The sequence below is a fragment of the Capsella rubella genome, unplaced genomic scaffold (genome assembly GCF_000375325.1).
Source record: "Capsella rubella cultivar Monte Gargano unplaced genomic scaffold, Caprub1_0 scaffold_7, whole genome shotgun sequence".
Classification (NCBI taxonomy): domain Eukaryota; kingdom Viridiplantae; phylum Streptophyta; class Magnoliopsida; order Brassicales; family Brassicaceae; genus Capsella; species Capsella rubella.
The window spans coordinates 15,816,935-15,834,749 of NW_006238917.1; the positions used below are offsets into that span (position 1 = coordinate 15,816,935).

General features: G+C 29.4%; 1 protein-coding gene and 1 pseudogene across 1 annotated transcript; both read right to left on the minus strand.

The window, feature by feature from the left end:
- Positions 1-978: 978 nt before the first annotated feature.
- On the minus strand, positions 979-4,594 carry LOC17880641 (lysine histidine transporter 1). The gene is made up of 8 exons (XM_006283679.2): positions 4,449-4,594; positions 2,923-3,080; positions 2,452-2,835; positions 1,967-2,360; positions 1,775-1,880; positions 1,559-1,650; positions 1,404-1,472; positions 979-1,296 (listed from the first exon to the last, which is right to left on the minus strand). Exons 1-8 carry the CDS (start codon positions 4,476-4,478, stop codon positions 1,198-1,200), a joined length of 1,332 nt encoding a protein of 443 aa, XP_006283741.1. The 5' UTR covers positions 4,479-4,594; the 3' UTR covers positions 979-1,197.
- Positions 4,595-15,354: 10,760 nt separating this feature from the next.
- LOC111829479 lies at positions 15,355-16,661 on the minus strand (annotated as a pseudogene).
- Between the last annotated feature and the right edge of the window lie 1,154 nt (positions 16,662-17,815).

Genomic DNA, 17,815 nt, shown 5'->3' on the forward strand with positions numbered 1-17,815 from the left:
TAGGTTTCTTCTTCACGTAAAATTATCTCATCCAATCTTGTTGTCATCATCGATGTTCTCTCTAGGACAACAATTCGCTCAATACGCTTAACACCTATTCTCAGCTCAACTCCTCTTCTAAGTCCATGAGAATGAGCTAATACAAATTCCAACTTTCAGAAACTCTCAAATAAAGATAATAAGTGACTAGTCCATGTGAAGAAAGACAAGTATTTGCTTGAAATGGCTATGAAAATCGTACCTTCATGGCAAAGAGTTTCCCAACCCACTATTTGTGCAGTGATTTTAGAAGACTTACTAAAGCCACTAGTGTTCGGCTAGCCCATATTCTCCAAATAGAAATTGTGTCCAGCAAAGGTCCAATACTAAGTTAAGAGGCCGAATCTAAAAGTCATTAAACCCACATTTACAAAAGAGTGAATGAATCATTTCACCTTGGTGTAATCATTTATATATCGTTCTTGTCCATTTGAACAAATTCGAATTTAGAAATCCAACTCAAAAACTTGACTTTTAACAACGATATTCTAGTACAACTGTGAATTAAGTTTATTAGAAAAAAATCATTTAGCATGTGCTGATCCGGCTGGCGAATACTGTAATCGAATCTTCGAGTTAATTAGATAAATAAGAGCTATTGATTGGATTTTCACATCGAACTGATTAAACAAGGTTTCATTGCAACCTGCCAATATAGTTCATTGTTTTGTGATGTATCAAGAATAAATCTAATTGATTTTTCTTCGTTGAATCAGTTGTGAGTCTTCTCGTTTTTGTCGTTATATGGAAGATATTAAATCTTAATCATTGTGGTTTCAATTAATTCGTTTACTAATCGTTGATTTGATGGCTTATAATAATGTAACTTAGAAGAGAGAAAGACATCTATCTTTTTTTTTTTTTTTTTTTTTTTTTTTTTTTTTTTTATCTTGAGAACACAAAGAATCAATCACACCATAAAAACCAAACATTTTGAAAAACGAAAAGAGCAAAATATTTTGCCTTTATATGATATGTAGTAAACACACAAAAATACAAAAGCTAAAGCTACGATTCTTAGAATCAGACAAGACCATTTTGATTCTTCTACGTCTCGTGTTGATCTCTTAAAAAAAAAAAAACTTCTTCACACACTTATATAAATATATAAAAATATGTTTCTTGATTACTCATACTATTACATAATAGCAAATTAATTTACGAGTAAAACTTGTAATCCTTTGCTTGAATAACGATTGTCCTTAGCCCTCCTATGGGGGATAGAATCATTAAGCAAAGACCGAAAAAGATACATACCTGGAAAAAAAAGAGCAAACAAATTAACAAAGAAACACAGTTTCACAAAACGCAACCGCAGATCCAAAACGCTAGAAAAGTAATGATAAATGATAATGGTTACTTACCCAGTTTGCACACCAAGACAAGCTGTATTTCTTGGGTTTGTAGATTGCTAACCAAATGACGCAAGGGATCTGAAAAAAAGAAAAAAAGATTAATTAATTAGTTCTAATAATTTATATTAATCAAGATTCAAGCGTTTAGAAATCGAAAAGCTTACGAAGTATGTGGTTGGAGCAAACGCGAATCCACCAAAGAACGCCAAAAGCCCACCAAAGAACGGAAACGTCATACCAACAAACATCGTTGCAGCTATATAAACCATAGTTTAAATGACATAAAAAAAAAAAAAGATCAGATATACAGTTTTAAAATGTTAATACACATAAAATTAAAAACAATTAATAAACACGAGAAGTTTAATTAGTTTTCTTACCAACGTAGAAATTACGGACACAGAACCGAAGAGCTGTGGTCGGTCTGAAGTTTAGCTTCTTGACCAATAAAGTCTCCATCATGTCAAATACTGGCATTGCATATATCTACAACAAAACCAAGCTTTGGTTTAATACGGTTCTTTGTACCACGAATGACTTGTGCACTCTTTTAAGTGTTTAGAGAAACCAACCTGATAACTACCAATGACATGGATCACGACAAAGATGTTGGCGGTCGCGATTAACCATGCTGGTTTCTTAAGTGACATGAGAATGTTATCATCAACGGCGTTACCGAATATATAATATCCGACGAGAGCCACGGGGAAATAACAGAGCGCGACGACGATGTAAGCAACGATGACTCCTTTCCACATAGGACCTTTTGAAGGCTTCTCAGGCGTTGAAGGGATCGTTGCTTGGATCTCAAGGACCACGTTGTGACCCGCGTATGCGAACGCTACATCACCTAAACCGCTAAAGAAATTGAAAACCGTACCGGCTGTTGATTTTGCTTTGTAACCGTATTGAACGTCTTCTTGGACGCCTTTGCTCACTGATGCTCCCCATGCTATTGTTGAATAACTAGAGATAAAGAAAACAAATTGATTTAGAACCGGTTGATAAGTTATAAAATAAAACCAAAACCTAACCGAACCGGTTTAAATGATTCTACCTGAGAGACATAATGGCAGCGGCGAGAGAAACGCCAGAGATGGAATTGAAATTGGGAAGATGAGAGAGGACGAAGTGAACAGAAGCAAAGATCATGATGAAATAAGTAAGTTTGATCTGTTTACAATCATCACAAACTAGCTCATGAAACTTCTTTAACGATTTGCCTCCAGTGACCATATAAACGACGCAAACGCCTATTTCCACGATCAGCTGTTGCGGCACGATGATATAAAGACCAAGCTTCTCGCCAAACGCGTGTTGTCCGAGCTCGTGGTAACGGTCGAAACGCTTCCCAGGAACCATTTCGTGCATTTCCACCATTTGCCATAATGTGTATAGTGTTATGATCCATGACAGAACCAATACCGCAATTCCTGGTCCCCTGAATTATAAACAAATCAAAACCGGTTAATATATGTTAGATTCGGTTTAGATGAAATTTAACCGGTTTTGGTTAGGGGAAATTTACCATCCGAGCTGAGACATGGCGTAAGGGAGTCCAAGAACTCCGGCACCGACCATGGCGGTGACATTGTGAAAAGCGGAGTACCACCACTTTGCATTTCTTGATGAAGTAATTGGTAACCAATCTTCGATCTCTTTTTCTCTTGCTAATTTCTCTTTGTCCTGTTTTTTTTTTTTTCACAAAAATAACAATTGAAAGAAAAGTCAATAATGGGTGTTTTTGGGATAAAAAGCAATATAAATAGACTTAGGGTCTTTGTCCAAAACAAAAAAAAGACTTATGGGGTCAAAAATAAAAGAAAGTAAACGTCTAATAGGGGTGAATTTTAGAAGATCTACGTTTGGTAGGACGTCCCTAAAGTTTGGAAAAGTCAGAAACTGACCCTTACTATAAAGTTAAGATCTAATAAGAGTGGACTTTTCAAGATCTCTCTGGTGTAAACATGGTTTAGGTTGGTAGACCAAACTTTATTAAAAAAAAAAAAAAGAAAGATCTAAACTAAAGAAACAAATTGATTCTACAAAACCAATTTGAAGAAAAAGTCAGCAATTACATGCTGGTGGGCTAAAAATGTAGATATGGTTTATTTATGGGGTAATAGGGAAATTAAGTAAAAGTATAAGGATGGATTTTTGGAAGATAAAGATATCTCTTTGGTCTTTTCTGACGATGGTGGATTTAGGTTTGGTACTTGCCTACGTGGTAGAGAGGAGTTCCCTAAATTTTGGAAAAAGTTAGAAACTGACCCATGGGTACGGTACTTTAAAAGTTAAGATCTTCAACTTACAAACAACAAAGGGAAGTACACAACTATTGGATTCTGTTTCTGTTTTTTTTTTTCTTTTTTTCTTTTGCTGTTGTAATAATTCAGTTACATGAAAAATAAAATAAAAGAATGCAAAGGGATTTCTCATTTTTAAACATTGGAAATTGAAGAAAAATCGTAAGCTTTTAAAATGGAGTCAGAAGTTTATAAGTCAACAAGTCAAATAAATTACTTCTGTCTTTAAGTTCTTAAATTCTCTCAACGTCTATCTCAATCTCAATTTATTTATTTTTCTAAAAATATAATCCAAAAGACTGAAAGGAATATGACTTTTTTTTTTTGCAAGTATTTCAAAAATGAAACAAATATTAAAGAAAAAATCCAACAGACTGAAAGGAATTTGAACTTTTTTTTGTGCAATATATTTGATAGATAAAACAATATATTATTCATAGTTTGTTAAAAAAAATATATATTATAAGAAATTCCATGGGATCAGAGACTAAAAAAGAGAGAAATAGAATTAGTACTGTTTATCATTTGATAATTAGACTCAATTTTCATCTTTAGTCTTTTTTCCTGAGAAATTAACTCAAAAGTCCAATTTGCTTTAACCAAAATTTAGAAAAGATATGACGATAATATTATTTTTATTTATAACAACAATGAAGATAGGTTTATAGGAAAAGAAAAAATGAAGATCTGAATGACAAATTCACAATAAGGTAATAAAGTGGTGAGAGAAAGAGAGAGCGGTACTAACATGATCATCATGAGGAGCTTGAGCTACCATGGTGAGATTGAGAGAGAGATAAGAGTTTGATAGATAGCGAAAGAGGAGAGAAGATCAGAGCTTAACGAGTTCTCAACACTTCTGAGAGATATATTATGTTAAATATATTGAGCTCCTCATGAAGATTATATATACACTGAGACATCGTTATATATATATGCAACTTGAGTTGAATATTATGAGAGAGAGAGAGAGGAAGAAAGAAAGTGAGAAAATTGAAAAAAAAAAGTGGAAGTTTTTGTTTGACTTCACAAACTACTTGTGTTGATGGGCACAAGATTTCTTAGCTGGACTCTGCTATTATATACTACTAATACTATTCAATCTAACATTAGAATCTTTACAATTAATAGTCATAACTCATTAGTCACCAATAATTTATCTACTAAGTGTTATAATTATAAACTTAATTCCATTACGAGTTTTGTAACTTAAATAGGGTTGGCTAATTGATAATTTGAATATGTGTGGATAAGAGTGTGTATTAATTACTAATTAGATTGGATGATATACTCAAATCAGTGAAGCTATTGTATTTATTCGAATTTTAGTATGTTTTTTTTCTTTTTGCAAATTTGGATAGTTTATAGTATATACCATTTAATCTAGTCACGTAAGATGTTTTGCTTTATAAGTTATCTTTTATTGACTAGACGATAAAGAGGGAGAGAAAAGCTCTTCTCTTTGTTCACACTTGGATTTTCTCGTCTTAATTATTGTCGACGTCTCTAATATTATTATCATACGAGACGATACACAGAGCTAGAGTCATAGGAGTCGATCCAACTACGATAAAACCTTTATATATTAATATTCGATAAATTAATAATTTTTACAAATTAATAAATTTTTCCGATCCTAAGTTGGAACCAGTGTAATTTTAGAAACATTTCAATAAAATAATAAAATAATAATTTTTTTGAAAATCCTTTGTAAATATATGGTCCTATCAATATTATAAATTAATAATTAGGTAAAATTTTTAAAATATATGTATATATAGACGCATTATTTTTTGTTAGAGTTTATTTCTAATATTTTACTATATAAAAAATTGTTAGAATTCTTTTTCAAGACATAATAATTATTATTTTCTTTGTTAATGATTATATAAATAAAAATTATCATGATTAAATATTATTTTTAAATATTTTTTTGAAAAAACTTTCCAAATTAGAAAAATCTCTCTATCAATTAATAATTATTAATTTATCGATAAATTAAAACCTTTATAAATTAATAGATTTTTATAGTTCTAACATTATTAAGTTATAGAGGTTTTACTGTATATAAAATCTACGACTTGAATCTTAAACTATTAAAGGAGACAGTAGTCAATGCTAGGTTTGATAAATATTCATAGTATTTATTAGGTTTATAAAATTATTCAAATTTTTTTTTAAAAATCGAATAAAAATACGAGTAATATTTACATTTAGTTTGGTCAAAAACTTTGAATTGTAATGGATATGTGAACACTAAATGTCAGGCTCTCAATATATAAAAGACAACTAAAGATATATAAATTAATGAAAAGTATATATTCTATGTAACAGAAACGCTGGAAAATGCGTTTTGTAAACTGTAGAGTTGACCGCCGCCAATCTTGTCACCAAAGAGTCCAACACTGATATTTTGAGAGCATTCTCAAAACGTCGTTTTAGTAAAGTTTTTGCTTTCTGTCACTCAACAAGTCTACAAGTTATAGACTCGTGATCTTAGCGAACAGAAAAAAAAAGAAAGAAGGTTTATACTACTGAAAAATACATACTTATTACATATATAGATATCACAATATTCTAAAGATAAGTTAAATATAGTGGATCACCTTGAACTTGAATAAATAGTATGATCCTAATAAGATATATTTATATTTTTGTTCTGTCTTTAAAAATATATTTAAAATGATTTGTATAAACACAATTGGGTATTCTCAACTCGACCCCAAAAACTTATATAAAATCGTCATAAACGTTTTTAATCATAATTAAATAGAAATTTATAAACAATAAAGACCCAAAAATAATGGATAGAAAAATAAGAAAAAAATGAATATTTCGGTTAACAACTATATATTTTTGAGGAGAAAGATAAGAAACTTCAGTCCTTATTCCATTCGAACACTGCATTATTGTTTTCTTCTGAATCTTTGTATGGTTTCAACCTTGTTTTAAAAATCAAAAGTTCATTTTTTTTTGTCCAAACACTGGATTGAGTCTCAAACCATATCTTGGAAAAGTCATAAACCATATTATTTCCACTACTCATCATGAAACTGATTATCCATCTACTCATATCAGAAAACTCTTAATTTTCTTTTCTCTTAAAAACTATCATGACTATATTAATGTGATAGAATAACATTTGAAATACAGTTAAAAAGACGAGTTCTTCATTAATCATAGGAAAATACTAAAAAGGTTGAATTATTCACTACAGCTATTTATAAAAACCTAGTTTGGTTCGCTACGACGCTACCCTTACGTGTGCACAATGCACATGTGTGCGTATTCGTTGGTTTCACGCCTTCGTTAGAGTCCATCATTTTTTTATGAATACAAAACAATAGTTTATCGCCAATAATCCTTTTGATTATCATTATATATGTACATTATAAACTGTTATTTATCATCAATAATCTTTGAAAATTTTGAAATTCCCCTTTATTCATCGTAAATTCCAAAAATATATCAGATCTATTTGCTATACTCATTTTTTCTTTGTAATGTTTTTTAAAAAACTTTCTTAAAAAAAAAAGATAGGTCCTTGTTCCACTACTGTTTATTGTTTGTATCTATCAAATTAGATTTATTTGTGTTAGTGTTGTTTAAAATGTGAAGGAGGAAAGTTCATAGAAGTAACAAAGTAAGACTTTTGAGATATTTTTGTATCTTATTAGCAAAAAAACAAAGACTTGTGAGAAAATGATAGAGTCATTGAAAAGATCGAGATAATGAAGTGTATGGTTCACTATTATTAACAATCTCTATTTTTCTTAAATCATTATGTCATTTCCTATCTTGTTGTCATGTTCTTGCGTTTTTTTGGTCAAGTGGCTTTCCTCCATTGACTTATATTTATTATTTGGTATTTTAATTAGTTGGAACGTGTTTTACGGTGACGTCCATATTTAATTCTTATATTGAAATATGATATAAGAAGAATATGCGTAAAATTAAACTTAAATCTAATTTTGCTATCATCATCAGATTAACTAGTTGACAAGATTTCACGGAGATATATATACATTGTGATTTTGTCATATGATATCAGTTATTCTGACTAAATTCATCACCGATCAGTAGTACTCCAATATTATACGCTATGGATATTTTTAATTCTAGGGAACTCCGATCCAATATACGTTAATTATATCGTGGTTATGCATGTGTTGCATTTATGTGATAACATGTTATGGTTTATATATAATAGTAATAACAATGATTAAGATGTTATTGAAACGTTTAAAAGTCAAAACTGTTTCAGATATATATTTTCTGTCTGTCAAATTAAAACTCAGTTGTAAGATAATCTTGATCAGGCCATGAATGTTTGTTGTTTTTAAAATGGTTTTTTATTTTATTTTTAGATTTCTTTTGGTTTTCTTTTGATATTTGTTGGTTTTACATATATTAGAATATCATTACTAATAACATATGGTATATCTAGTGTCGTATAAACTCGTAAATTTTTCGGGTTTATCATAACGTCATGTTTGCTTCAATATATAAGAAGAATCATACCGATTAATCTACAAATGGCAACTTTAGTGGCCTACGTGCGTTGTCTCTTACCTTTAGTTGACTTGGTTTGTTACGTGTCACTTTGTATGCATTGAGCAAATTTATTTTATTTTCTTTACGCTAAGGATTGGTCAACGAAACTAATATTAGATGAAATTTTAAGGAATAAATTGGTTGTATAAATATTGTTAATATTGAATAGTGAATCACCAACTAGAGTTTCGATCTGAACTTCGACACGTAGTGTATTTTTTTGTCATAATCATCGTATTAATGTGAACATGTAAGTGATAATTAACTTACGTATCATTTATAATTTATATATACACTACTAGTATTGGTGGAAGAAATTTGTGTGCACTAAACGACAATTGAGCATCCATTGTATCCAATGTATGTAGCTTTGAAATTTTGAATAAAGAATGTTGCCACTTTATATTTCAAAACTCGTATTTAAGTAATCGGCAATTCTAAAATTTTGTCATTAGATATCTAATCAACGGGAATTTTAAGTTTAAGAACTCATGTTAATTTATAAAACATGTTCTTTGACTTGGTTAACGTGTATCATTTCTTAATTTTCTCACAAAAGTATATCAATTGTTTACTCTTTATTAATGCATTTATATGTTTTTTTTTTGGATTGATTAATATATACATTAAATATTAGGAGAGAAAACTAATTTTTTAATATTGAAAATACAAAACGACATTTAGAATAAAAATATTTGGCTTTCAACACTTTCGTTTTCACTTTTCAGTTTCTCGTCGTAAACTTAGTTAGAAGTTTTATTCAAAATATTGAAAATATTCTTTTTTGCCATATTTATTTTAGAATAAAATTCAGAAGCAAATACTGTATAGAGTCAAAATTTCAGCTTTTTTTTTTTGGTAATAAGTCGAAATTTCAGCTTGCCATGATGCCATCATTTGGGTTAATTTGTTTTTACCTGTTTGGATAATATTGATGACGACATTCGACATAATCCGGTTGGAGTCAAAAATGTTGAAATCACTGAATTTAGCTCAATCTTATAAGTTGACATTTTGGTTTTCGAAACCAAAATTTGTTTTTTTTTTTTCCCGAAAGATTTTAGTTAGTAATCAAAATTAAAGGACTTTTGTATAATATAAGTATTACTATTAAATTGTTGGTATTTTCAAACCTTCGTACAAGATTCGACACCGAAACATTTGACATTTTTGATAACGTGGTGAGATCACCCTCTATGACTTCCAAGTATTCGAGACGACTTAAATTGATGACTCTTGTTATTATTTATACAATTATACTCCATAACTTATAATAGTAAGGATAAAATATTTGGAAATTTTAATGCTTTCGTATTATGTTTTTATTCTCATGCTACCCTAACCGTCCATATTCGTTTTTTTCTTTCATATATACGTTTTCATTTTGAACAGAATAAATAAGAAAGTGTGTTGCTCAAAATAGTCACACATAATTTTCAAAGAGATATACAGAATTTCTATTTATATAAACTTTAAAAAACGTTTATTGAAGTTTTAAAGTTCTGTAGTAAAAAAAGAAAAAGGCAACAACAACGTCTTCTTCTGCCATGATATTTGAAAAGTATGAAATTATGTTCACATGTAAATAGTTTTCTCAGACGAAAACAGTCCATTTATTTAAATTAGAGTTTAACAGTAATATTTTTTGTTCAGTAACGTTGACTAGTACAAATTTTATAGTAAAAGTGACCCAAACAAAAATATTTGTGATATCCAATAAGGCATAGTATTCGATTTCATGATAACCCATAGATTATGACTTATTTTGAGCAATACACATTTCTCATCCGTGCATCGATGTGGAGAATCACTAAAAATAGTAATGGTGCCTAGTGGTTTAGGATGAAAAAACGCTCCATTCAGCATCAGAGTGAATTCCCTTTTCCTTGTATCGTTTGCTTGTAGAGTGATCTGAAGCTCAGAAAAGTGTAAGTAGACATAAAACTGTGTAGTAGTAGGAGACTCTACATCAGTCCACTCAACATCCAACGTTAGAGGTGTTGCTGCCGCTTTCATTACCCTCTCTGGCGGTTTATAGTTATTACTATTGTTTACACTGAGATCTCTAGTTATTGCTTTTTCCAGGAAAAACGGGGACCAGTAACGATCCTACACATCCTCTGGGTGTCTGCGAAGATCTTGAATGACATCAAAATAGTATATATCGGTTAAGTATGTGTATATATATATACCAAAAATTAATGGTTCGCACCGAATGGTACTACTTGTTGAATTTGTAATATAGGACCGGGACAACATGTTGAGTGAACCACTTGGAATCCGATACGTCTTTGGATCCAATGGTCGAAGCTCCAAGACGTTTATGAACGGTGAGCCTGAACCTATATCAACTAGACATATCGCTATAGTTTGGGATCTCCACAAGTGGATCACCTCCTTAATGGTTTAATTAGCATAATTAACTATAATTAGCTAGGAGATAATTCCATCCTCATTTTAGATTTTTTTTTTGTACGTTACATACAAAAGTTTAAACCAAAAACAACAAAAAAAACAAAAAACAAAAAAAGGTTACGTACGTATATACGTACCGGCGGTTGGATTCTGGGATCTGACTAGAGCAGTACATATCATCATCATTTGCCAGATGACAAACACCAAATAACCTCTCATCATTACGTACTAACAAAAAAAAGGGAGAAGATCACATGAGTTCATGATCAGTAATACATATAACTTGTTTCGAGAATGTGGTAAATAGATAGATATGATAATTTATATATTGGAGAAGAAAACAAGGTATAAGATAAAAATGGTAGCAGTAGCACCAGTTTCTTATTAGAGAGCAACAAGTACTTAACTGTGTAGTCTTTATAATTATAGTGAACCCACACTTTTCTTCTCTTGTTCTCAAACAGACGCTTTGAATACCCTAAATCAATCTCTAGACTCTAGCTAGCTTCTTCTTTTTTTCTTCTTCTTTTATATTCCACAACCAACCAACTCTATCAATCGATATATTAGAAGAAAATGTTACAAAGAGGTTTTGACTTTTGAGTTTTATACAGACGAGAGTAATTATGAAGTACATGCATGGCGACTTTATTTGCTTTTGCTATCCGCCTACGTACCTACTGTTGGTACATGGTTTAGCACCAACGACATAACCGCATTTAATCGGATAAAGCCCAGACGATTAAACCGGTTCGATCTCCATTCAAACATGGGCTTCGGATCATGGCCCATAAGGTCGCCAAAGGTAGTTTGGGAAGCAAGTTCCCATTCGAATTAGGTTTATTTTTCCCTATATTCTTGGGATTATGGCATCTTGTAATTCATATAAATAGGGGGGGTTTGTCCCCTATTTTTAGGTATCGAAACACTAATACAAAGAACACAATTCTCTCGTCTCCTTTAATCTCAAAACCCTAGTTTTCTTCTTCAAACATTCTCCGAAATCTAAATCACGTAACCTGATCTTCTTCTCAATCGGATCTATCCAATATTCCGGTTAGATCCCCTTGTGCGAATTCTTGGTTCCACACCTACCTACTTGAAACTAAAGGATCCGATTGTCCTCTTTTTTTACGGGTAAAAAAAATAAAAACTGTCCCGTGGTGTAATCATAGTACTTATATATAATACAAGTAACCATACAAGGTTCTAGAATATATATATATCTATATATATAAAGTTAGCTTTTTCTCTCTTCTCATGATGCCATCTAAGCATCCACCTAAGCCACATTTTTGTTTAAACATTAAAATAAATTTAAAACATTCATTTAGTGCATATTTATGTTATTTATTTAATTAATATAAAGTTTATATAAATAAAAATAAATTATGTAAAAAAAATGAAATGTTAAAATAAGAAAAACAATACTTCAATTTTTTTATTAGTGGTAATAATATTATTTAACTTTCATTTTAAATTGATCATAATTTAATATTTTAAATATGTTACTGAGTTTTATAATGGAAGTAAAATTTAAAATTTATGGTAGACTAAAACAACATTTAATAAAACAACATTTAACATATAAAATTATAAAGACGAAAAATAAAATGAAAGTGAAATATTAGTTTATAACATGATAAAAAGAAAAAAATGATATTTCATAAATTGAATCAAATGCTTTTAATCCAAATTTGAGTATTGAAAGATAATAATTATAATATTTTTTTTCAAAATCAATTTAAAAAATAATAAAATATCACAATATGAATACAAAATCAACGAAACAAAAAAAATAAACCTCCCGCGCGGAGCGCGGGTCAACTGCTACTATATATATATATTCAACAGCCTTGATCTTCTGTATATCTTGATTACATATGTAATATGTACTGTCTTTAAATAAACAAAGGATAACAATTGATAGACCCTACAGCATGGAAACTAAATAATGAAAATGATAAAGTCGAGTTATGGAGATCGAGCTAGCTCCTATATCTCTAAGGAGAGATCGACTATTATGATCTAATTTGAAAACAGGAAACGCAATTCTTCTTTTAATTTATTCATAACCGAATCTCTCCGGTACAATAGATGTGTTGTAGTGGTTTGGTTTTCTTGATTGAACCGTTTGGTTCGCACATCATGTACTAACTTTTGCTCTTGAGAAGTCACTTAATAGGAAATATGGATTTTGGGGCCGGCTAATGATCTCTGGTAATCACAATTCACAAATCATATATGACACATTGCAAAGACTTTAGTTATAGGTCTAAATTAAGTTTTTCATGTCAACATGGATGTTGTCGTTGTTGTTAGATCAAATCAGGCGACTCCTAACGCTTTGTAAGAATGCATACATAACAAAGATTGTCTCTACTCTCTCTAGTTAGGAGGTCTACGTTGATCTCATAATCCCAATTCAAGATTTTCATATTGTTGAGTTAGAGAAAAATCAAATCATTAATATATATTATAGAAGTCATGTAAATGGTCCTTTTTATATATATATACCTTGAGTGTGAATCTTTTAAGAAATATATATATATATTTTTATTACAGTTTTTTCATGTGATTTTGTGCTAAAAAAGATCAATCTTACATAATCATTCACAAATTTTTTTATTATCTATATATATAAAGTTCACTTTTTCTCTCTTCTCCTTAAGCCACATCATCATCCACTTCATTTTATTATTTAATTTTTAAAATTAACTATACCATTTTATCATTTAATTTTAATATTTAAACCTATGTAAATAAGTTTTTCAAAAATGAATATGAAAGATCTTTTTTATATTATACATTATAAAACTAAAAAAGATAATTGATTAAAAATTTAAAAAAACTTACTAATAATCGATTATACTAACAAATATATAAATAATAGATTATAGTTTTTAGTGAATGTTTAAATTATATATATGATTATATTTACACAATGTAAACCTAAATATAATGAGATTTAACGGGAATAGAGCAAAAAGTAAGAAATTTTGAAAATATAAATCTATCTAATTTATGTCTCAAAACATTTTCTAACATAAATGAGATAGGTCGGACCGAAACATGAATTCTCATTTTTTATAAACATATAAAAAGGTAAAAATAAAAATAATATTTCTTTAAAAGTTTCCAATATGAATTTAACTATTTTTTCCAATACAACACATATGTTAAACTAATAAACAAAATAAAAAATTAACTATATTTCATAAAATTGAAAATTAAAATAAAAAAACATTATTAAATGAAATAAACTAAATATAAAATAAATTATACTAATATGTTAAATTTAAAAATTGTTCCATATGAAAAAACAAAAAAAATATATAAAACATAAAATCAGGAAAAAAATATAATAGTATATAAATGATCATTACGAGATATAAAGTACGACAAATCCAAAAAAGGAAAATGTAAAACAAAAAATAATAAATTATGACAATATATAAAGAGATAATGTAAACAATTAAAAATATAACAATCCGTCTGAAACCCACAAATCATGTTCAAATTTCATGCCAACATCTAAAAGGGCCAAAATATTAACATCTATATCTATATTTGGTAAAAACCCTAATAGCACACGTTTCTCAATGATTCTCAACCGCACTTCCATTTACGCCCACACTTCGACTTATACTATACACACTTAATTTCTCAACAACTAATGAAGCTAAAACTCAATAAGTTTTTTATACAAACACAATTTAAGTTTTTAAAAAGTAAAGTATGGTATAGTGAAAAAATAAGTAGAAAATAAAATACGAACTAATTACTCATAAACAACATAATAAACTCCCGTGCGTAGCGCGGATAACCGACTAGTTAGTTTATAAAAGAAAAAAAAAAACGTTAAACCTTTTTTAATTCTTAAAGCGAAACAAAGATACTAAATGAATGTACTAGTAAGTTTCCTCGTGACGTTTATTTATAAACAATAGTAGTATTTGTATGTCGTATAAGCAAGCCAAGCACACAGCTTACACAAATAGTTCACTCACGCACGCACCGCCATATCATACTCTATCCGGCGATCGTATTGCACGGCGGTCGAGTAACATTATGCTTAGTCTCGGCATAATTCCTACAATGAACAACTGGGACGCCAGGAGCTAATCTACTGGAGTCCATTCTGGTGAAGAAAGTGGACAAGACCAATAGTATTAAGACACAATAGCCACATACTAGTACTATTCCTTCTCTCCATGTTTTATTATTATTCATCTTTGTCTCAAAACACAATTTTTTTTTTTTTTTTTCCTGGTTTTGTTATTTTCATTTTCTTAGTGTCTTATATAAGAAATGAGATTTACTATCAATAGTTTCAAGTTCTTTTTTGGTATGTTTGTGCTATTCTTAAGATTACGAAAATGAAAAGGAGGATTTACGCCTTAAACATAGTATTATCAACGACTGGTTTTGAGCGCCAAGATATTATTGACCAAAAAAAATTGTAACTCTTATTACAATTAATCAATAACAAAAAAATAATATATATATATATATATATACAAACAAATTAACCACTGTTGTAGTTTCTGATTTTCCTGCCAAATCTATAGCACTTTGGTGTGCTCATAAAGTTTAATAGTTCTAATGCAAATTCATACTCGAATAATAAATTTGATCTCTTGCAGCCTTGCTAAAGTTCAATTGCAAGATACGTAGGAGAAATTTTCAAAAATTTAATTAAGACATAGATTCCAACTCTTTCTTCATCATCATGAGATCATTCGCTATGCCTCTTGAATGAAGAGAGATTATAGCATTCTTCAAACAACGCGCGTTTTTCAGAGCATAAACTCCAGCTTGTATCTCTTCATACGTTGCTGCATAGCCTATCCACTGAAATGTCTCCAGATATTGGAAACTCAAGCAATCAGGAACTGAGCTCGATTCGAAGTCTGAACACGGTTGATCCTCTAAATCATAGCTGGGATGTTGCTGAGTACAACATATAGACATTGTTGTATTAGTCTATCGAAGATCAATTTTCAAAGTTCTCAAAACAAGATTGCTAAAGAATGGGAATTGTGAAGCTTACATGGTAACATAAAATTGTCGTAAATGTCTAATTCAAGATGAACAAGTTGCTTGGAGACGAATCTATCCTTAAGATGAAAAACCCACACAAGAAAAACAAAGGTTATATATAGTGTTGTCTTCAAAGATATGATACGGGGTTTCAGCAATGGATCCAATTTTCTAGCTAAACTTGTTCTCAGTTTTTTCTGATTTTCTCAAATTAAAATTTTCTCAACCAAACGTTGCACTAGTTGTACAAATGTTATTTTTCTTTTGAATATAATTTAACATTACATTCAAAAAAAAAAAAAAAGAAGTTCTTATACCATTGAAGGATACAAATCTAGCGAAAGACGTTCAACAGAAGTAACAACTTTGGGAAGCTTCTCATTTTTCGACAAATTGACTTTAACATCTGCCCCAACCAATTTTTGCATATCCTCAACAAAACTGAAACTACCTATACCCGATCAAAGATCTTTAAGTAGTTCAGTGAAGGAACAGTAATTTCAACAATCGCCTCATCGTCATAATTATAGCTTTGTTCTTTAGTGAAAGATAATCTCGAAAGAGAAGGAACTGATATGGAGAAGACAAAACTGCGTACACTGCAAAGTCTTTGGATGAAGAGATCTTCAAGAACAGGACAAGCCGATAAAAGTGCGGTTAAAGACTCTTCGGACTCGAACTTGACACATTTGAGATACAAACTTTTCATAGACTGGAAGCAAACATGAGATTCAACAACATATATATATCCCAACGATTTCTTTTGTAAACAAGAAGATCCGTTTTCTCATTAAAAAAAAAAAACTGTAGAAACCAACAACGACAATATCATATTTCCAAGAACCATCCACGTAACAATAGAAAATTAGTTGCTCAAAAGTTATTATGCTGCCACTTGCTCATTCTGGAGTTATAAATGTGAATATATGTCATCAATCCAAAAACCCATGTGTCACATACTCACATTCAGTGATTCACATATACGTACTTCAAAAATTACAAATACTAGGTTTTGACCCGCACTACAGCGCGGGGGAAATAATTACTTATATATAAATTTTAACGGATTATTAAAATAATTCATTTAATCTTTTACTAAAAAAGAATAAAAAATTTAACGGATTAAAATATATTAAAGTTTAATTTTATTACAGTGCAGTCGATTACAATGAAGAGAATGAATCATATATTTGTATAATAAGTTTAAATAGATTACCAAAAAAAATAAGTTTAAATAAAATAATAAAATGAAAAAGCGAGTAAATAATAATATATTGAGTTTTGCTACAATTAAAAAAAAGGTGAAAATTTTATAGCACGAAATAATATTTATCGATAAATTATTCAATTTGACCATTTTTGTAGTAGAAGTAGGAATAGACGTAAAAATTACATACTACAATATATTTTTTGAAGGACCAACCCGTAACATAATTCATATCGTAAAAACATTATTCACAACTCGCTTTACCATTATAATTGTGATTTTAGAAAACTACCGTGAACTATCTAAAATTTACGTAGTTTGATATATAATATTTTATCAATAAAACTTATGTCTCCAAATTTACATCTATGTATTGAAAACAATAGTTTTACTATTTTAAATCTAAAATTTTTATATATTTGAACCTTTTTATTATAATATTTTGAAACTTTTTAAAATTTTAAATATGCTCATGTAACAATGATTTTAATATTGGTCATACTTATAATGATTTTAAATCATTGTCTAAAATATTTAACCTAGTGTAATTGAGTATTATATGTCCGTTTTGAAAAATTCAAATTGCAACATATGCGAAAAAATTAAAAAAGTTTTAAACATTTTTCATATTTAGTATAATATTATAAATTGAAAATAAGATCAAATAAAAGTGAAAGAAGAATGATAATTGTTTTTAATATATTTTATTAAATTAGTTAGATAAATATTAGGAAATCCTAAAATTAGTTATGGAAGTAATATAATCCTAAAATGAGATATGGAAAGTATCCGATGTATGTATCCGAATCTATTTTAATATCCAATTTTGAAGTATCCAATTGTTTAAATCGGGTTAATTTTTTAATTTTGATCCGACTCGCATTCTATTTTGTACT

Bases quoted from the DNA above. Each gene is read 5' to 3' on its own strand.
- LOC17880641 (XM_006283679.2), bottom strand. From the start codon at position 4,478: ATGGTAGCTCAAGCTCCTCATGATGATCAT. The intron at 2,836-2,922 runs GTAAATTTCCCC...TTTATAATTCAG, and splicing joins GCCATGTCTCAGCTCGGATG to GGGACCAGGAATTGCGGTAT. The intron at 1,297-1,403 runs GTAAGTAACCAT...TTTTTTTTCCAG, and splicing joins TGTCTTGGTGTGCAAACTGG to GTATGTATCTTTTTCGGTCT.